This window comes from Lipotes vexillifer, unplaced genomic scaffold (genome assembly GCF_000442215.2).
Source record: "Lipotes vexillifer unplaced genomic scaffold, Lipotes_vexillifer_v1.1 scaffold71, whole genome shotgun sequence".
Taxonomy (NCBI): domain Eukaryota; kingdom Metazoa; phylum Chordata; class Mammalia; order Artiodactyla; family Lipotidae; genus Lipotes; species Lipotes vexillifer.
In genome coordinates, this window is record NW_006793703.1 from 1,091,133 (window position 1) to 1,113,901 (window position 22,769).

At 40.6% G+C, this 22,769-nt stretch overlaps 1 protein-coding gene across 1 annotated transcript in view; it reads right to left on the reverse strand.

The window, feature by feature from the left end:
• The window catches only part of SLC35B4 (solute carrier family 35 member B4), a 36,901-nt gene extending 28,716 nt beyond the window's left edge, over window positions 1–8,185 (reverse strand). Inside the window, exon 1 of the mRNA XM_007466569.1 lies at window positions 7,823–8,185. Within this exon, the coding sequence (XP_007466631.1) occupies window positions 7,823–7,899 (77 nt within the window). The 5' untranslated portion in view covers window positions 7,900–8,185. The remainder of the gene's footprint in view (window positions 1–7,822) is intronic.
• Between the last annotated feature and the right edge of the window lie 14,584 nt (window positions 8,186–22,769).

A 22,769-nucleotide genomic window follows, 5' to 3' on the forward strand; every position in this document is an offset into this window, starting at 1 on the left:
AACAAATCATCTTAAAATTTGTATGGAGACACAAAAGACCCCGAATAGCCAAAGCAGTCTTGAGGGGAAAAAAACGGAGCTGGAGGAATCAGACTCCCTGACTTTAGACTATATACTACAAAGCTACAGTAATCAAGACAATATGGTACTGGCACAAAAATAGAAACATAGATCAATGGAACAAGATAGAAAGCCCAGAGATAAACCCACGCACTTATTGTCAACTAATCTATGACAAAGGAGGCAAAGATATACAATGGAGAAAAGACAGTCTCTTCAATAAGTGGTGCTGGGGAAACTGGACAGCTACATGTAAAAGAATGAAATTAGAACACTCCTTAACACCATACACAAAAATAAACTCAAAATGGATTAGAGACCTAAATGTAAGACCGGACACTATAAAACTCTTAGAGGAAAACATAGGAAGAACACTCTTTGACATAAGCTTTTTGACCCACCTCCTAGAGTAATGGAAATAAAAACAGACATAAACAAATGGGACCTAATGAAACTTCAAAGCTTTTGCACAGCAAAGGAAACCATAAACAAGACGAAAAGACAGCCCTCAGAATGGGAGAAAATATTTGCAAATGAATCAACGGACAAAGGATTAATCTCCAAAATATATAAATAGCTCATGTACCTCAATATTAAAAAAACAAACAATCCAATCCAAAAATGGGCAGAAGACCTACATAGACATTTCTCCAAAGAAGACATTCAGATTGCCAAGAAGCACATGAAAAACTGCTCAACATCACTAATTATTAGAGAAATGCAAATCAAAACTACAATGAGGTATCACCTCACACCAGTTAGAATGGGCATCATCAGAAAATCTACAAACAACAAATGCTGGAGAGGGTGTGGAGGAAAGGGAACCCTCTTGCACTGTTGGTGGGAATGTAAATTGATACAGCCACTATGGCGAACAGTATGGAGGTTACTTAAGAAACTGAAAATAGAATTACCATATGATCCAGCAATCCCACTACTGGTCATATACCCAGAGAAAAGCATAATTCAAAAAGACACATACACCCCAATGTTCACTGCAGCACTATTTACAATAGCCAGGTCATGGAAGCAACCTAAATGCCCATCGACAGACGAATGGATAAAGAAGATGTGGTACATATATACAATGGAATATTACTCAGCCATAAAAAGGAACGAAATTGAGTCATTTGTTGAGACGTGGATGGATCTAGAGACTGTCATGCAGAGTGAAGTAAGTCAGAAAGGGGAAAACAAATATCGTATATTAACACATGTATGTGGAACCTAGAAAAATGGTACAGATGAACCGGTTTGCAGGGCAGAAGTTGAGACACAGATGTAGAGAACAAACGTATGGACACCAAGGGGGGGAAACCGCAGTGGGGTGGGGATGGTGGTGTGTTGAACTGGGCAATTGGGATTGACATGTATACACTGATGTGTATAAAATTGATGACTGATAAGAACATGCAGTACAAAAAACAAAAAAAACAACTAATACTAAACTTTCTTTGGGTTATTTGTATGGAAATATGTTAATATGTTTCAGACATTACATGAAATTTCTAAAAATCTTATATGTTCTGCTATATTATGTCATAATTCTAGTTATTACTTTAAAATGTATATCTCAGAAATAACTAAATTTCCTTGTCAATTGCATTATTATGAACTTTCATCAAATCTTTAACTGTGGTCATTTTTAAGTCTTTTGTCATTTACAGACAGTTCTGGGTGTACTGATTGTTTTGCAAAAATGTTCCTATAAAAGGGTTTCATCTTCAAGGAATTCATGGAAAAGACTCTGACAAGTACAGGTTTCTGGTAACTGACTATACGGCTGAACTGAATGAATAAGCATTTTCAGAACTCTAATGGAAAACTGATGAATTCATAAAATTGCTAACAAAAGATCAAGATGAAAAAAATATTACATGGGACTGAGTGAACTGATGAGGATGAATATAATTTTTGTGACTTTCTGTTTGAATGAAAACAAAAATCCCACAAGGACTCAGAGGCAAAAAAATATACAAATCAATGTTCACTGCAAAGTAAAGGAGCTGTTACAGTGGAGGATTCCTGGACTGAATGTCAATATTATGACATAGTATGAGCGTGTTTCGTGTTTGGTAATTGCAATCATTGTTGCTTTTGTTGTGGTCATCCACTTACAATGCTTGGTGTCAGTTTGTTTATCTCTTGTAAAAATAAAAGTGTGTGTGTGTGTGTGTGTGTGTGTGTGAAAAAAGATACATGCACCCCTATGTTCATAGCAGCACTATTCACAATAATCAAAACATGGAAATAACCTAAGTGTCCATCAATGGATGAATGGATAAAGAAGATGTGATATATACAATGGAATACTACTCAGCCATAACAAAGAATGAAATAATGCCATTTGCAGCAACATGGATGCAACTAGAGATTATCATTCTAAGTGAAGTAAGTCAGAAAGAGAAAGACAAATGCCATATGATATCACCTACATATGGAATCTAAAATATGGCATAAATGAACCTATCTATGAAACAGAAACAGACTCACAGACATAGAGATCAGACTTGCGGTTGCCAAGCGGGGTAGGGAGGGATAAGGATGGACTGGGAGTTTGGGGTTGGTAGATGCAAGCTATTACATTTAGGATGGACAAACAACAAGGTCCTACTGTATAGCACAGGGAACTATATTCAATCTCTTGGGATAAACCATAATGGAAAAGAATATGAAAAAGAACGTCTATATGTGTACAACTGAGTCACTTTGCTGTACAGCAGAGATTGGCACAGCACTGTAAATCAACTATACTTCAATTTTTTAAAAAATGTTTAAAATAAATAATTGAAATCAGGATCTTGAAGTGATCGCTACGTCCCCATATTCATTGCAGCACTATTTGCAATACCTAGTGAAGATAGAGAAACAACTGAAATGTCCATGGACAGAAGAATGTATACAGAAAATGCAGTATAAACATACAATATTATTCAGCCTTAAAAAAGAGGGAAATGACACCATTTGCAACAACATGGAAAGCATGCTAAATGAAGTCAGTCAGTCACAAAAGGACAGAAGGACTGCATGATTCCTCTTACATGAAGCACCTAAAATAGTCAAACTTACAGAAGCAGACAACAGAATGGGAATTGCCAGGGTCAGGGGGGAAGGGAAAATGGGGACTTGTTCAATGGGTATAAGTTTTCAGTTATACAAGGTGAATAAGTTCTAAAAGATCTCTGAAAATCGTAGTGCTTGTGGTTAACAATTCAGTAGTGCACACTTAAGAATTTGTTAAGAGGGTACATTTCATGTTCAGTGTTCTTACCATAAAAAAAAAAAAGCACAAGGAAATTTTGGAGGTGATGGATATGTTTATTACCTTGATTATGATGATGGTTTCATAAGTGTATGCATACTCATCAATTTGTATGCATTAAATGTGTCCAATTTTTGTTTATGAATATACTTCAACAAAGGGATAAAAAAGTTAAAGCTATTGAAAACATTAAAAAAATTAAAATAAAAAATAAAAGGCATCATAATAATTTTTAATTTTATCCTTATTTATGGAGGTAGCTATTATTATGCCCATTTCATTGCTAAGACACTGAGGGCCAAATGGCACAGAATTAGGTAAGTCTCCCAGGGCCACCTGGCAAATAAATGGTGTTTGCAGACCTCCGTATTATTATCATTTTTATTATTATTTTTTTTACAATTCAGTGGTTTTTAGTATTATATTAAAAGTTGTGCAGTCATTACCATCGTTTAATTTTAGGACACTTCCAAAAGAAATCCCATACCCATTAGGAATCACCCCCATTTCCCCCTCCCCTTGACAATACTAATCTACTTTGTCTCTATTTCCATAGGATTTTTATATCTCCCTAATGTACTCACATAATTCATTTTTTAAAAAAATCAACTTACAGAGCTTTTTAAGAACAGAATGCTGTATAGCTACCAGTGGAACTATTTATCTTAACTTGAATAAGTCACTTTAAATTCAGAGTACAAACCTGGATGCTTTTCCCCTGAATTGCTTGTTTTCTTTTTTTTTTTTAATAATAATTCTTTTTTTCTTTTTTTTTTTTCTTTTGCGGTACACGGGCCTCTCACCGCTGTGGCCTCTCCAGCTGCGGAGCACAGGCTCTGGACGCGCAGGACCAGCAGCCATGGCTCACAGGCCCAGTCGCTCCGTGGCCTGTGGGATCCTCCTGGACTGGGGCACGAACCCGTGTCCCCTACACCAGCAGGCGGACTCTCAACCACTGCGCCACCAAGGAAGCCCAGGAATAAATCATTTTATACAAAATTATTTTGAGCAACATATAGTGAAAATGTTAGAAATACTCCCTGAAAAACCAAACAAAACAAAATCTCTAGAGATTGCTCAGCAAAATGAAAGCAAGAAATGATCTGAGAATTAAGGGAAATTTTGTTTGTTTGTTTTTTGCGGTACGCCGGCCTCTCAGTGTTGTGGCCTCTCTGGTTGCGGAACACAGGCTCTGGACGCGCAGGCTCAGCGGCCATGGCTCATGGGCCCAGCCGCTCCACGGCATGTGGGATCTTCCCGGACCTGGGCACGAACCCGTGTCCCCTGCGTCACCAGGCAGACTCTCAACCACTGCGCCACCAGGGAAGCCCAATAATTCTTTTTTTAAATAAATTTATTTATTTATTTTTGGCTGTGTTGGGTCTTTGTTTCTGTGCGAGGGCTTTCTCTAGTGTGGCGAGCAGGGGCCACTCTTCATGGCGGTGCACGGGCCTCTCACTATCGCAGCCTCTCTTGTTGCGGAGCACAGGCTCCAGATGCGCAGGCTCAGTAGCTGTGTTTTCTTGAACTTTATTCCTCAGGTATTATAATCACTAACTGCAAACAGTTTCTCTTTGAATTCTCTTTGGCAAGAATCCAAATTTTTACTTTTTTAAAAAAGAAGCAACTCTGAAGAGAAAGAATTAGGCAGATAGTTTATGGCTCCTGTATTTTTTATTCTAGATTTAGAAAATTTCCTTATTTGATTCAACATTAGGCACTTGATGAAAAGATAAAATGCGAAAAAGAAAATGTTTCAGATTGTTTTCCTGACATAAGACACCTCACCTAGTTAGTGAGCTGATGTGTATCTTGTTTCCAAGGTAGAATGTAAACTCTCTCAGAAGGGAGATCAAGGCACTCATTCATTACTTCACATCTGCCCTGTACACTGCATGGGCGCTTTATATTTTATTATAGGTCCCAATTATAAGTATGAAATCAGAAAAGAAAAACCTAAATTTGTTCTCCAACTTGGGGGAAAATGGTTACAAATGCTCACTTATCCCTACAAGTCAGTTTAGCATTTCAATTCATACTTAGCATTCCAAGGAAGCTATATAAGAAGCACAGTTCCTGCTCTATAAAAATTTATTAGCGTTCCACTGTGATGTCCCAAGATAAAGTCACAAATTTTGAGAAAGCCAAATCTACAAAGAACCTTAAAAGACCATCTGGTCCAACCAGCTCTTATTTTCTTGATCTGAAATATGATAAGTTGGAGTTGCCCAAGCAAATCAGGACAAAGCTGCTATTCAGTTTGGGGTACCACTCATTAAACTAACAAATGTACCCCTTACCACATTATGAAAACCCATTGCTGTATGCAAACATTCAGATGTACAAGAAATATAAGGAATGATGGTTTGGGGGGGTTTTTTAAACAAATTATTCAAAGTATTCTAAATAGAAGATCCAGTAATGCAGAAAAACATCCTGTAAAGTTAGATTTACCCACAACTTCTCAGGAACAGATCATAAAACTGGGTGTATGTATATTGAAACAAAAGTTGTTAGAAGGGGAACCTATTATGAGCTTCAAGCTTTGCACCTGCATCTCATTTAATCCTTCAAAACCCTGTGAGGCTGGCAGAGCCATCACTGCCCTTTCACAGCTAAGAGAACAGACTCAGGGAGACCAAGTAATTTAGCTAAGGGCTCACAACTGGTTAAAAAATAAATTTAAAAAGGCCCTCAGTTACTAACATAACGTATTCTGGTGTCATACAGCCTTTGGCAAGGTTTAATTCAATGGCATATTCAACACAAACATTACACTATTATTCTGTGACCTTCATTTCCATGGCTGGCCTGATTTTATCACATTTTTATATTTTTAAACCAATTTCCAAAGTGACCTTTCTTTGAAGTGTACCAGCTGACAGCTGGTACAGCTGTGAATGTACTGTAAATGACACGATACATTTTTTTTTTTCATTTTCACTTCCCTCACCGCCTACTCCAGAGAATGACAAATGAAAGATTTTTTTTTTTTTTTTTTTTTTTTTTTTTTTTGCCGTATGTGGGCCTCTCACTGCTGCGGCCTCTCCCATTGTGGAGCACAGGCTCCGGACGAGCAGGCTCAACGGCCATGGCTCACGGGCCCAGCCGCTCCACGGCATGTGGGATCCTCCCAGACCGGGGCACGAACCCGTATCCCCTGCATCGGCAGGCGGACTCTCAACCACTGCGCCACCAGGGAAGCCCCAAATGAAAGATTTTAATCAACACTTTTTGCACATTAAAATTTCAAGCTCTGTAATCGCAAAACTTAATCCCACAGAGTTTACCTTAAGCAAACTGGTTGCTTCAGAATGACTTAATCAATGTTATCATGAAAATAAAATACATTTCTAGCAGGCACCACAGGAGGAATTGGGTGACCAAAGCCTCAGGGCTGCTCAAGCTCAAAAATAACAGGAAAGCTGAAAAAGGTATTGGACTAGTTTAGATTCCTGGATTCCACTTCTGGTTCTGCCACTTACAAATAGTAAGAGATGACCTAACTTCCTGGGACATGTTTCACTTTCAGTAAAACAGAGAATATAATTCTTGACCTATCTTGTACACAAGATTGTTCTGATGGTCAATGGAGATAATGTGCAGATTTAAAAACATGGTGCTAAACAGCACCATAGATATTATTTTATAGGTGGAAAAAGGAAGCCCAGAGAGGCTAAATAACTTGAAAACGTCACACAGCCAGGGGATGACAGAGCCAAAGACGGGAGCCCCCGAGATTTTCAGTCCTGAGCTTTTTGGAGTCCACCTGTTGTCTTTAACAGCTTCTACTCAATGAACTTTGCACATTATTACTCAACGTTATTTGCGTGCCACCTCAATAAAACTACCCTGGTGTCCCTTTGGGAAAGTGTCATAACCATTCTTGATTTATAAAGCTACACCTCAAAATGCAAGCTTCCTGATTTAATATCTTAATGCTGGAAAGGCTATCCCCGGTCATTTGGACCGACCTTCAGCATAAGAATTCGTTCTACTACATCCGCGAGAGGCATGTTGGGCAAAGTACTCACAACCATCTCTAAGGTCAATAAAAGAACTTCTTTGCAGCCCACTTTAAAACAGCTGAAACTTTCTTTGCAGCGTGTACCAAATCAGACTGCTTTTTAAGTCCAAGCTTTGCTCACTTCATATATATGGCATTAGCAGGATCGAGAAAAGAGCTGGAGGAACCTTGGGTTCTGCCACGAGCTCCCTGACGACCTTGGGGAAAAAAAACTCTCCAGGCTTCAATCCCCCAGAGTGTGACGACAGCAAACACCCCCAGTGTTCCCCTCGAGGGATGCTGAGAAACTATTGGGCGGGAGAGCGGACGGTGCGCAGGATGACTGAGCAGCCGACTCAGCGGGGTCCCAAGCAGCCCAGTGCAGACACTGGGCGCAGGCGGTCCCACCCCGGGCCCCGCCCGGCTAGTGGGGGGACTGCGCGTGGGGGCGCCCTCCCCCGGCTTATTTAGTGCGACCGGCGGGGGTCACTCACCGGGCCAGGAGCTCTAGGAAGATCACGTTACTGCAGCAGCCTGCGAAAACCAGGCCCACCGCGAAGGCCGGGCGCATGGCCGGGGCAGGGTAAGGGGAGCGAGCGCGCGGAGGAAGCGCCCGCCTAGACTGCTACCCCAGGAAACTCGGCTGCCGCCTCGCCGCGGCACTGAACATCACCACCGTCCCGGAGTGCTGCTCTTCCGGGGCCGTCGCTGTCTCCCTTTTCCCGGCGGCCGCCACCAACGCTGCCGGTGAGGAGCTGTAGTTAGCCGTCAGCCGGGGCCCCATTCATCCGAAGGGGTGTCCGAGTCCGGGCCAGACTACACTTCCCAGAATGCTGCGCGCCCGTACGTCCGGCTGCATCGTAACTCGCCTCTGCCCGGCAGCTCCACCGGAGAGGAGAGATAGGCGAGGTGCCCGTCATGCCTCGCGCGGTAGCAAGCCGCGGGGCTTGCTGGGAAGTGAAGTTCCAACGCTGGTAATGTTGTTTCTTAAGAGGCCGTCAAGGGCTCTGAAAGGGATTCGTCCAGCACTTTCACGGTAAACTCACAGCTGACGGCACTAGAGGTACACACCTGTGATTGCTTGATCGTTGGAAGTATTCTAGTATCTGAAAATTCTCCTGAATTGGGAGAAAGTAGAAATTCTCTGAACTTCCTTCTCTACCTTTTGAAAAGAACATTGGACTCGGGAAGTTCTGGGATTGAATCTTGGCTTAGCCACTAATCAGCTCGGCTATCTCAGGCAACTGCTTTCTCATCATAGGTAAAGATGTGAACAGTTAATGCCCATCTTACCTGGCTGTTGTGAGGATTAAAAGCTATGATCACCTGGGGATCTTGTTAAAATGCAGGTTCTGATTCACTAGACCTGCTGTGGGGCCTGAGGTTCTCCACTTCCAACAAGTTACCAGGTGTCAGTGATGCTACAGATCTGTCAACCACACTTTGAAGAGCACATGCCTATAAACCAGCTGACTCTGGAGAACTTTCCATCCCACCCGTCTTACTGGCTCAGGGACTTTGGGCCAGCCAACCAGCCACCCAAGGCTCCTCTTTCACTGTTGCCTACAGTCAGGCCCCAACAAACCTTACTGGCTCAGGGACTTTGGGCCAGCCAACCAGCCACCCAAGGCTCCTCTTTCCCTGTAGCCTACAGTCAGGCTCAAACAAACTAACTTGTCCTTCTCTTTCACTTTAACACTGAATATCTTTAAAGAGTAATCTGTATTCACGGTCTCTGCTTTTTACTCTCGTCAAAGCCAGGTTATTGAAAGTAGCCTCATTTAGAGCCCTAATGACCTCTCAATTGTCCAAACCAAATATCACAGGCTCACCTTACTTGATCTTGCCATGGCTTTCGACGATGAAAGCTCAATCCTCTTGACATTCTCTTGTCCCTCTGCTCATAAGACACGAGTGGCCTGTTTCTCTTTCTACTTCTCTGACTTATCTTTTTCAGTTTTCTTCTTGGGCTTTTCCTCCTCTGCCCACTGAGTTCTCCTAACAGAGCTCCATCATTTGTCCCTCCTCTGTTTCCCTGAACACTTTCTATTGGTGATCTCATCTCCATAACTTCAACCATCACCATATGTAACTGAGACCTTACGTGTATGTACAGCCCCAATCTCCTGTGTGCCTTAAATCAAAGTTTCCAACTGCTTATTTGACATTTTCACCAATCCTGTAAACCCCTCAAAAACAGCATATACACAGTTCATTATCTACCCTCCCAAATAGGACCCTTATTTCTACTAAGGACATTATCCACCAGCTGTTCTCTTTGGGCAAAAACCTAAAAGATATTCACAGTCTTCCTTGCCTTCCCATCACATATTTCTTTTATCTCTACATTCTGTCAATTCTGCCTCACAAGTATCTCTACATTCCAGCCTCTCCTTTCAGTTTACATCGATGTCTACTTATCCTCCTAACATATCTTGGTGCCTTCAGCCTCTTCCCTCTTCAACTTATCCTCCATTCTGTCACCATACTGTTTCCAAAAACAAACTCAAACTCTTTATGTCACACTGCTATTCCAAGGTGTCTGTTCCAATTACTAGTACTGTGTAGCAAACCACCCCAAATTGTGGTGATTCAAAATGTAGTATAGGGCTTCCCTGGTGGCGCAGTGGTTGAGAGTCCGCCTGCCGATTCAGGGTATGTGGGTTCATGCCCTGGTCCGGGAAGATCCCACATGCCGCAGAGCGGCTGGGCCCGTGGGCCATGGCCGCTGAGCCTGCGTGTCCGGAGCCTGTGCTCCACAACAGGAGAGGCCACAACAGTGAGAGGCCCGTGCACCGCAAAAAATAATAATAATAAATGTAGTATAGAACAAAAAGATGTTCTCTCTCTTACACAGTTCTGTATGTTGACAACGTTCAATATATACCTAGTCCGTTCTCCGTTGGAGATTCAGATGCCGTTGTGGTCAGATGCCAGCTAAGGCCGGAGCCTTCCGAAGGCGTGACTGGGCTGATGAATGGTTCTCTTCTCATGGCCTCTCTTAGGCTGTGTTTCCTCACAATATTGTGGACTCAGGTTAGCCAGACTTCTTACAAGATGACTAGCTCCCCCTAGAACAAACGTTCCAAGAGATCAAGTCAAAAGCTGTAGTGGCCTCAGTGTGTGACACTGACACAGTGTCACTTGCACCAAATTCTATTGGTTCCATTGGCCAACCCAGATTCATTGTGGGAGGGGACTAGCAAAGGCATCATCTGTGTGGGGGGGAAGGGGCATCTTTGAAGACTAGCTATACAATGTTTCTTGGCTCCTTGTGTGAAATTCACACTCTGTAGAAGGCATGCAAACATGTCACCATCAAGCCTCAGTTTACGTTTGTAATTTCCTCTCCTGCCATTCTTTCCAGTGCTCTCTGGACTCCTGCCACATTAAATGCTCTGTTCTCTGAGTTTATAGTGGCTTTCAAAATTCGCATCTGTGCACATGCTGTTCTGCTTGCTCTGAAAACCCTTTTCTTTTTGGCCATCTCCTACTCATCCTTTTATGGCCATGGGGGACACAGGAGTGAGTAGATACTTCTATACTGTACAGGGGGAAGGTCCCTGCTCAGACATCACCTTTCTGTGTGTAGTTTTTCAAAGCACCATTCACAGTTCCCTCCTCTATATCTCTAGCACCCCCATCCATACATAAACCAGTCCATGAATCATGTTGTATTGTAGTTATACATGTTCATGTTGGTCTCCCGCTTTAGACCATGCCCCTTTGTGGACAGAAACCAAGAATAACTAATTCATCTCTAGATCCTTAGCATTATATACAGTGACTGGTATATAATATGTACATACGCTTTTTGTTGAATGAATGAATGAGTGAGCTTGACTTCATTATTTGAGTCAAATAATTCACACCTCATAAATTCAATAAATATATAATTTTTTCAGCTTGACTCATTTCTAAAATGTACACATCAAAAATATACTGCTCGGGCTTCCCTGGTGGCGCAGTGCTTGAGAGTCCGCCTGCCGATGCAGGAGACGCGGGTTCGTGCCCCGTTTCGGGAAGATCCCACATGCCGCGGAGCGGCTGGGCCCGTGAGCCATGGCCACTGAGCCTGCGCGTCCGGAGCCTGTGCTCCGCAAATGGGAGAGGCAACAACAGTGAGAGGCCCGCATAACGCAAGAAAAAAAAAAAAAATATATATATACTGCTCAATAATTTGCATAAACAGTGATATATAACCAATACCCTGGCCAGGAAACAGAACATTACCAGCACCCCAAAAGATCCCTGTGCCCCCTTCAAATCACTAATCCCCTCCAGGAATAACCCCATTTTTTACTTTCTAGCAACAGAGTGTAGTTTTGCCTGGTTTTAGACTTGACATAAATGGAATCATACAAAATATTTTCTTTTGTTTCTGCTTCTTTCACTCAACGATATGTTTGTCAGTTCATATGTGTTGTTGCATGTACTTGTAGTTCATTTATTCTCATTGCTGGATAACATTCCCTTGTATGAACGTACCACAATTTATCTCTTCTCCTGGCGATGGACATTTTGAGCATTATGAAGAGTGCAACTATGAAATTTCTTGTACATAACTTTTGGTGAACATAAACACACATTTCTGTGGGATATTAGTGGATTAATCAAGGTCCTTAGTCAAGAAACAGAAATCATACAATAACGAACAAAGAAAGTTTAATATAAAGAATTATTAACAGTAACAGAGGATTAGTTAACATAATGGGTTAAGAAACTCCCAAGATTATAGGAATAGTAACTACAACCTAGGAATGAGGCAGACCACTCAAGGAAGGAACAAATTTGAAAGAGGGCCTTCTCTCTTGCAAATTGAGAGTCAGGCTTTACCAAAGAGGGCATGGCTATAGCCCACTAGGTAGCAGAGAAGTTCCGTAAGGTGCTGATAAAACTAGCCGTGAACCACCCTCTGGGGTCTGGCTGGGGCACTGGCCAAGTCATCGGTGTTGTACTTTCCAGGAAGCTGGCTGGGGCTCTGGAGCACTTCCTGGTAACCTCCTGAAAGGATACCACTGAACTCACTGAGGCGAGTGCCACGGGATGTCCTATATGCTGCAGGAACAAGAAGAAAGGAAAAAGCACCAGAACCAGGAAGACAAGGCCCCTCTTCCCACTGTGTTCCTGCAGTGCTGTCATGATGAAGGTCCACACTGTGCCACCTGGCAGAGGGGAAATGTCCAGAGGATCCAGCTCCAGCATCACAAGCAGGGCCGTGAGGGGTGGATTTTGAGCTGAGAGGCTGTAAATCGACAACTGAGACTCCCATGGGGTGGGGGTGGGGGGTGTTAGGGTCATTTCAACTTCCATATTTTAATTGTTTCATCGTAAAACCAAAGTTACAAAGTGCAGGCAAGGCTTCATCTCCCAGGCTTTTTTCTGCTTTCCCCTCTGAGTTCAAACTTCTAGCATCTTTGAATGAATAGTGACATCTTAGACAGCAGTTGGGCTCAACGTGTTTAAAACTTCGCACAATCCGCTTCCCTTGCATGGAAGGACCTATTGCTTTGGGAATGTTCATCATCTTTACTCCTGTATTGTCAGCAGGAAAGCCATTTTTGCTTCTAGCTCCAGCCACTCAGACATATTTTGAATCATTTATTAAATCCACTTAACCAACCAAAAATTAAGTAAGATGACTGCTGTGGGATGCTGCTTGATAAGTGTCCTCAAGTTGACAATCCTACAGAGATCTGTAACTTGACTTAAAAAAAAAACCGTTCTCATATCTATTATGTGAGGATGATTTTCTCCTCTATCACATAAATCTTGAGATGCTTGGAGCTGTGCATGGGGAAGGCACACTATAAATATACGTGAGGTATTATTTCTAAAGTCAAATATTTTTGTTACTTGTTTCATAGGTCAGATTCAAGCAATGCCCCAGTGTGTTGATAGATTTATGTGATCTAGCTTCTTCAAGGATGTTATTCAAAGACAGATGACCTTTTTCAGAGTACTGTATTTAAGTCACATGGAGCTTTGGCCAGGAAGGAAACTTTCTTGACCGGAATGTTAGTGGTATGAGGTCAAGGACTTTGTCTTATTAGCCACGGTACCCTCTATATCTCTATGGCGTTTGGCTCATCGCAGATGCTCACTGAGTTTGGATGGAAGGTAGAAAGGAAGAAAGAAAGGAATGGAGGGACAGAGGGATGGAGGGACGGAGGGATGGAGGGACAGAGTGAGGGAGAGAGAGGGAGGGAGCGAGGGAGAATGAAGGACCTTTAGGAAAACCAGCTCCTATTTAAGAAACTCATATGCAAAACAGGTGAGGGGTTGAAAATGGTACCTGCTATGGTAGAAACTACTAAGCAGGTTAAACATCTGAAGAAATAATCCTGAGTGCTCAGGCCTATGGGCGAGCTCCTGATGGCAAGAACTATGTCTACTTGAACTGTGTGCCTCCCAGCTTTCCCCTTCTTTGTTGCTGAATTGATGTTTGTTAAATTGTATTATTGAAATGAGGTGGCAAATCTCACTATGAGGAAAAGATACTGTTAAACCACTTTTAGGAAAAAAATGATGTCAGAGAATCAAGTATTTGCATCAGGTATGACGTGTCTCTAAGTTACTTACTATGCTTCCACCTTCCCCAACCCTAGGATAACTGATAATATTTTAAGAGAATAAAACGAACCCATGGGGTCATTTCATTTTGATTTTCCTACCCTGGTTCCACCACCTTTTCCCCATCTCAGGCATTAAGCTATGTTACTAACCCACCTGCTGAAACACACTTTGATCTGCTATTCTCCAGGGGTGAACGTAGCACATCACAGTGACTGTTTCAGTTTCTTAATGCTTCTGCACAGAGCCCATCTACCCCTCCATCAATTATGTGAAGTAGATGGGGATTATTATTCCTACGAGAAAATCTGAAGGTCAAAATGTTTAAATATATTTGCTAAGGTTCACAAATTTGAATGCATGTGGGACTAGGCAGGTGAGGTCAACATGAAACTGATTTTCAAGGTAAATGGTGAAACTGTGCAGAACATATTGAGTTTTTTGGGGAATCGGAAGGTGTAATCCGTGTCTGGGTACATTCAAATTCAAATTTTTTTAATTTTATTTTTAATTGTGGTAACATGTATATTACAAACAGTTTACCATCTTAACTGTTTTTAAGTACACAGTTCCCTGGTATTAAATACATTTACATTGTTGTGCAACTATCACCACCATCATCCCCAGAACTTTTTGCATCTTGCAAAACTGAAACTCTGTAGCCATTAAACAATCATTCAGCCTTGCTCCCTCCCCACCACAGCCCCTGGCAGCCACCATTCTAGTTTCTGCTTCTATGAATTTGACTACTCTAGGTACTTCATGGAAATAGAATCACACAGTATTTATCTTTTTATGACAGGCGTATTTCACTTAGCATAATATCCTCAAGGTTCATCCATGTTGTAGCAGGTGTCAAAATTTCCTTCTCTTTTAAGGGTGAATAATATTCCACTGTCTGTATACACCACAATTTGCTTATCCATTCATTAATTGATGGACACTTGAGTTGCTTCCATCTTTTGGCTATTGTCAGTAATGCTGCTATGAACATGGGTGTACAAATTTTTCTTTGAGACCCTGCTTTCAGCTCTTTTGGGAGTAGACTCAGAAGTGGAATTGCTGGGTTGGATGGTAATTCTATCCTTAATTTTTTAAGAAACCATCATACTATTTTCCACAGCAGCCACACCATTTTCTATTTCTACCAACAGCACACAAAGATTCCCTGTATTCTCTCTCCTCGCCAACACTTATTTTCTGGTTTCTTTTCTTTTCTTTTTTTCTTTAAAAATAGTAGCCATCCTAGTGGGTGTGAGGTGGTATCTCATGGTGGTTTTGATTTGCAAGTCTCTAATGATTAGTGACACTGAGCATCTTTTCGCGTGCTCACGAGCCATTTGTATATATGCTTTGGAGAAAGGTGCATTCAAGACCTTCGAATTCACATTTTTAAAGCAGGGAATTTTGAGCCAGGTTCTTTCTGCGGGCTGATGGCTTCTGACCCCGGATCATGCCCTAAGCAACAGAGCCAAGACGAGAAGGAGGCAGTCCTTGCCCAGCCCACATCTGGCACCTGTTCAATCTGCTCCACCGTCTCACCCAAACAGGTTCCCTTTGCAATGGATGACACTTCTTACTTTTTCTTCATTAAAGAAATTTTTTTTGTAGATTTATTTTTGAATTTGTAACACATGCACATAGTACAACATTCAAAAGGCACAAAGGATACCAGTGTAAAACAATTTCCTTCCCTTTCCTGAACCTCTGTCACCCAGCACCCCTACTCTGAGGCTACCATCATCACTAATGTTTTGTGCATTCTTCCATTTATGACAAAATATGTAGGTTTTTTCTTACTCAGACACTATTTTTTTTCTTTAATAATACATCTTGGAGAACGTTCCATTTTAGTGTTGTGTTGTTCTTTTTAATGACTGCGTAATATTCTATTTATGGATGTGCTGTCTTTTATTTCACCAGTTCCCTGTTGTTGGATCTTTAGGTTGTTTCCAATATTTTTTTCTAACAAACAAACAGCACTTCACTGAATATCAACGGCATGTATTTTTGAGTAAACTGAGGAAGTGGACAACTGGTCATGACTTAGCTATGAAACATAGTCCAGTTAACTGACTGACTCATGTCATGTTTCAGATTCATGTTTTAGATTGGTAGGATTAATAGTACCAAGCTTTTTCAATGCAGCATTATTTACAATAGTCAAGATATGGAAATAACCTAAATTCCCATCAATGGATGAAAGAAGATGTTTTATACACACACACACACACACACACACACACACACACACACACACACACAGTGGAACTACTCAGCCGTAAAAGAGAATGAGTTCTTGCCATTTTCAACAACATAGATGAACCTTGAGGGTATTATGCTAAATGAAATAAGTCGGAGAAAGGCAAATACTACATGATTTCACTTACATGTGGAATCTAAAAAAACAAAGCGAAGAAACATACAAAACCAAACCCAACCCAGACTCATAGGTACAGAGAACAGATTGGTGGTTTCTAGAGGGGAGGGAAGTTGGGAGGGTGGTGCAAAATGGGTGAAAGGGATTAAAAATACAAGTTTTCAGTTATAAAATAAAATGTCATGGGGATGTACAGTACAGCATGGGGAATATAGTCAGGAATATTGTAGTAACTTTGTATAATGACATGTGGCAACTAGACTTGCTATGGTGATCATTTCTCAGTGTATACAAATGAATCACTATGTTGCACAACTGAAACTAATATAACATTTTATGTCAATTTTACCTCGATAAAAACAAAACAAAACACCAGGATCCAACCCTCAATTTGCATATTCACCTCACCCACCTTACTATATTTAAAAGTTATTTCATTCATTGTGGATTTTTCTGCATTGATTTTGATTTTTTGAAATATTGCATTAAGATATTATTTTTTACCACAAGAAAAAAAAAAAATAGTGCCAAGCTTTCACAGGACTCCCATACCAAAGGATATTCTTCCTAAACCCTTTCCCATAACCAGATAGTGAAAAAAACAAAAACGAAGTAGATATTTTATCTAATATTTATGTACAAGACAAAATATTATATAGTATGCTTCATACATTGTCTTTAAAACTATGGCCTAACAATAATTCCTCATAGGTATAATATCACTAGGAAATAAATGTTAGTGCCACAAGGGCAAGATTCCAGCTAAGCAAATTTCCAGATAATGCATCAATTTTAGAACTGAAAATTGTACCGAAATAATTTTTAATGGAAATCTTCATGTTATTCCCTGCTTTATCACATTTAATACAGGGAACATTGACTGTCCTTATCTTGTGCACTGAACATTGTGGTTTTGAGCATCCATTATTGCAGTGTGATGATTCTTACTGAGTCACTGGATGAACCACGGCCTCTGAGCGCCCTGATACTAAATGGCCTCCGATTTTCTCCAAGAAACGAACTCTGCCCGATGAAGGCTGATCGATGCTCCTCCGGCGCCCTCTAGTGTCCTGTGCTCACCCTGGTCTATCACTTAACACTATTGACATTGTTTCCTTGCCTGTCTCCCCGCGCCACACCGCAAGCTCCGTGAGGGAAGTATGAGGTTCTTGCCACTTTTGCGCACCCAGCTCTCAACAATAGTGCCTCGCCAACAATAGTCACCCATAAATATTTGTTGAGTGAATGAATTATTGAATAAATGAAAGAAGGGGTGAATAGGTTCCTGAATTCCTTTTTTGAGTTCTCCTCCCTGCTTTTTATGGTTTTAATTTGATCTTTTGCACTGTTGCTCTGTACACATTAAGCTACATTAAGCATGTTGGCCTTTGGCCACTGTCCCTTCCAACTCTCTCCAACCTAAGAAACCCGACTGACTGACCACGTGATTGGGTTTAAAAACAAGTTAGGAATAGAGAGCTCTGCATGATGCAAGTTTATAGCTTTAGCGCATAATCTTTCTAACAGGTGTTGTGGGAATTTAAAGACATATTTTGTTTTCCTTCTGGTTCTTGGGTTCCGAATAGAGTTGTCAGTCAGCTGATTGCTGGGTTAGAAAGCTATTGCTGTTTTGTAAGTCTACAAAAATTCAGTAGGCGGTGGGTTATGTGGTCAACACAATGCTAGGAATTATGGGATTATACATCACAAGGCTTGCCCATGGTAAGAGCTTCATACGGATCTGTTGATGGATAAAGGAAAAGTGCAGAAAATGGGTCTGCTGCCCTCGATAATAATAGCTAACATATGGAGCACTTACTGAATGCCGGGCACCTTTCCCAAATTATCTCATTTAATCTTCATAAAAATCCAGTGAGATAGGCGTAGGCACTATTATGATCTCCACTTTCTAGGGGAAGCAATTGAGGCTTAGAGAGATTTCCAAGGTGATATAAAGTTGTGCATTTGGTTAACACCCAGATCTGTCTGATACTAGAGACCAGAGTCATAACTTCTCTGCTCCAGTGACCCATGAGGTTTTTAGTTTCATCAGAGAGACAAGATAAACACACATGAAACCACCAAGGCGTCTCAGAACACTCCAGATATAACCCAGCCCCTGGTACCTCTCCTCTGCTCATCTACCACTCTTCCCGGTGCATCTGCTCTCCAGCCACTCTGGGCTCCTTGCTTTTTTTGCAGGATGCTGAGCACATTCCTGCCCCAGGGCCTTTGCACTTGCTATTCCTTCTGCCTGGAACACTTCCCCCAGGTACATCCATGGCTTTCTTCCTCATTTCATTCAGTTTTGTGCTTCACTGGTACTTCCTCAGACATTCTGACATTCTATCTGGCCCTGCCCTACTCTATTTTCTTTATTTTACCATTACCTAACATGATGGTAATTACCTCTTTATAGTTTTATTTTGTGTGTCTCCCACTAGATAGCAGACTCCAGGAAGCCAGGGAATTTGTGTACACCTCCAGCAACGAGAACAGGGCCTGGTACATAGTAGCACTTAATATACCTGTCAAATGAATGAAGATCATTAAGATAATTATCCTTTAAGATAATTGGCAAGTATTAAACAGCAGTTCTGTGCCAGGTATTTTGCCAGATGTTTTATGTCATAGCATCTCACGTATTACTTTGCCACATCCCTATTAGAGAGGTATATTATTTTCTTCTCACTTTATTTTTTTTCTAACATCTTCATCGGAGTATAACTGCTTTACAATGTTGTGTTAGTTTCTGCTGTATAACAAAGTGAATCAGCTATATGTATATATATATCACCATATCCCCTCCCTCTTGCGTCACCCTCCCACCCTCCCTATCCCAACCTTCTAGGTGGTCACCAAGCACTGAGCTGACCTCCGTGTGCTATGCAGCTGCTTCCCACTAGCTATTTTACATTTGGTAGTGGATATATGTCCATGTCACTCTCTCACTTTGTCCCAGCTTACCCTTCCCCCTCCCCATGTCCTCAAGTCCATTCTCTATGTCTGCGTCTTTATTTCTGTCCTGCCCCTAGGTTCATCAGAAACACTTTTTTTAATATTCCATATATATGTGTTAGCATATGATATTTGCTTTTCTCTAAGTTACTTCACTCTGTATGACAGACTCCATCCACCTCACTACAAAGAGTTCAATTTCCTTTCTTTTTATGGCTGAGTAATATTCCACTGTATATGTGCCACATCTTCTTTATCCATTCATCTGTCAATGGACACTTAGGTTGCTTCCATATCCTGGCTATTGTAAATAGAGCTGCAATGAACATTGTGGTACACGACTCTTTTTGAGTTATGGTTTTCTCACGGTATATGCCCAGTAGTGGGATTGCTGGGTCGCATGGTAGTTCTATTTTTAGTTTTTTAAGGAACCTCCGTGCTGTTCTCCATAGTGGCTGTATCAATTTACATGCCCACCAACAGTGCAAGAGGGTTCCCTTTTCTCCACACCCTCTCCAACATTTCTTCTTTGTAGATGTTTTGATAATGGCCATTCTGACTGGTGTGAGGTGTTTCCTCATTGTAGTTTTGATTTGCATTTCTGTAATGATTAGTGATGTTGAGCATCCTTTTATGTGTATGTTGGCAATATGTATATCTTCTTTGGGGAAATGTCTATTTAGGTCTTCTGCCCATTTTTGGATTGGGCTGTATGATTTTTTGATATTGAGCTGCATGAGCGGCTTGTATATTTTGGAAATTAATCCTTTGTCAGTTGCTTCGTTTGCAAAAATTTTCTCCCATTCTGAGGGTTGTCTTTTCGTCTTGTTTATGGTTTCATTTGCTGTGCAAAAGCTTTTAAGCTTCATTAGGTCCCATTTGTTTATTTTTGTTTTTACTTCCATTTCTCTAGGAGGTGGGTCAAAAAGTATCCTGCTGTGATTTATGTCATAGAGTGTTCTGCCTATATTTTCTTCTAAGAGTTTTATAGTGTCTGGCCTTACATTTAGGTCTTTATTCCATTTTGAGTTTATTTTTGTGTATGGTGTTAGGGAGTGTTCTAATTTCATTCTTTTACATGTAGCTGTCCAGTCTTCCCAGCACCACTTATTGAAGAGACTGTCTTTTCTTTATTGTATATTCTTGCCTTCGTTATCAAAGATAAGGTGACCATACGTGTGTGGGTTTATCTCTGGGCTTTCTATCCTGTTCCATTGATCTATATTTCTGTTTTTGTGCCAGTACCATACTGTCTTGATTACTGTAGCTTTGCAGTGTAGTTTGAAGTCAGGGCTCCAGATTCCTCCAGCTCCATTTTTCTTTCTCAAGATTGCTTTGGCTTTTTGGGGTCTTTTGTGTTTCCATACAAATTGTGAAATTTTTTGTTCTAGTTCTCTGAAAAATACCATTGGTTGTTTGATAGGGATTGCACTGAATCTGTAGATTGCTTTGGGTAGTAGAGTCATTTTCACAATGTTGATTTTTCCAATCCAAGAACATGGTATATCTCTCCATCTGTTTGTATCATCTTTAATTTCTTTCATCAGTGTCTTATAGTTTTCTGCATACAGGTCTTTTGTCTCCCTAGGTAGGTTTATTCCTAGGTATTTTATTCTTTTTGTCACAATGGTAAATGGGAGTGTTTCCATAATTTCTCCTTCAGATTTTTCACCATTAGTGTATAGGAATGAAAGAGATTTCTGTGTATTAATTCTGTATCCTGCAACTTTACCAAATTCATTGATTAGCTCTGGTAGTTTTCTGGTAGCATCTTTAGGATTCTCTATGTGTAGTATCATGTCATCTGCAAACAGTGACAGTGTTACTTCTTCTATTCCAATTTAGATTGCTTTTATTTCTTTTTCTTTTCTGATTGCTGCAGCTAAAATTTCCAAAACTATGTTGAATGATAGTGGTGAGAGTGGGCAGCCCTGTCTTGTTCCTGATCTTAGAGAAAATGGATTCTGTTTTTCACCATCAAGAACGATGTTTGCTGTGGGTTTGTCATATATGGCCTTTATTATGTTGAGGTAGGTTCCCTCTATGCCTACTTTCTGGAGAGTTTTCATCATAAATGGGTGTTGAAATTTGTTGAAAGCTTTTCTGCATCTATTGAGTTATTCATATGGTTTTTATCTTTCAATTTGCTAATATGGTGTATCACATTGATTGATTTGCATATATGGAAGAATCCTTGCATTCCTGGGATAAACCCCACTTGATCATGGTGAATGATCCTTTTAATGTGCTGTTGGATTCTGTTTGCTTGTATTTTGCTGAGGATTTTTGCATCTATGTTCATCAGTGATATTGGCCTGTAGTTTTCTTTCTTTGTGACATCTTTTTCTGGTTTTGGTATCAGGGTGATGGTGGCCTTGTTGAATGAGTTTGGGAGTGTTCCTCCCTCTGCTATATTTTGGAAGAGTTTGAGAAGGATAGGTGTTAGCTCTTTTCTAAATGTTTGAAAGAATTCGCCTGTGAAGCCATCTGGTCCTGGGCTTTTGTTTGTTGGAAGATTTTTAATCACAGTTTCAATTTCAGTGCTTGTGATTGCTCTGTTTATATTTTCTATTTCTTCCTGGTTCAGTCTCGGAAGGTTGTGCTCTTCTAAGAATTTGTCCATTTCTTCCAGGTTGTCCATTTTATTGGCATAGAGTTGCTTGTAGTAATCGCTCATGATTCTTTGTATTTCTGCAGGGTCAGTTGTTACTTCTCCTTTTTCATTTCTAATTCTGTTGATTTGAGTCTTTTCCTTCTTTTTCTTGATGAGTCTGGCTAATGGTTTATCAATTTTGTTTATCTTCTCAAAGAATCAGCTTTTAGTTTTATTGATCTTTGTTGTCATTTCCTTCATTTCTTTTCCATTTATATCTGATCTGAAATTTATGATTTCCTTCCTTTGCTAACTGTGGCCGTTTTTTGTTCTTCTTTCTCTAATTACTTTAGGTGTAAGGTTAGGTTGCTTATTTGAGATTTTTCTTGTTTCTTGAGGTAGGATTGTATTGCTATAAAATTCCTTCTTAGAACTGCTTTTTTTGCATCCCATAGGTTTTGGGTCATCGTGTTTTCATTGTCATTTGTTTCTAGGTATTTTTTGATTTCCTCTTTGATTTCTGCAGTGATCTCTTGGTTATTTAGTAGCGTATTGTTTAGCTTCCATGTGTTTGTATTTTTTACAGTTTTTTCCTGTAATGGATATCTAGTCTCAGAGCGTTGTGGTGGGAAATGATAATAGATACAATTTCAGTTTCCTTAAATTTACCAAGGCTTGATTTGTGACCCAAGATATGGTCTATCCTGGGGAATGTTCCATGAGCACTTGAGAAGAAAGTGTATTCTGTTGTTTTTGGATGGAATGTCCTAGAAATATCAATTAAGACCATCTTGTTTAATGTATCATTTAAAGCTTGTGATTCCTTATTTATTTTCATTTTGGATGATCTCTCCATTGGTGAAAGTGGGGTGTTAAAGTCCCCTACTATTATGGTGTTACTGTCGATTTCCTATTTTATAGCTGTTAGCATTTGCCT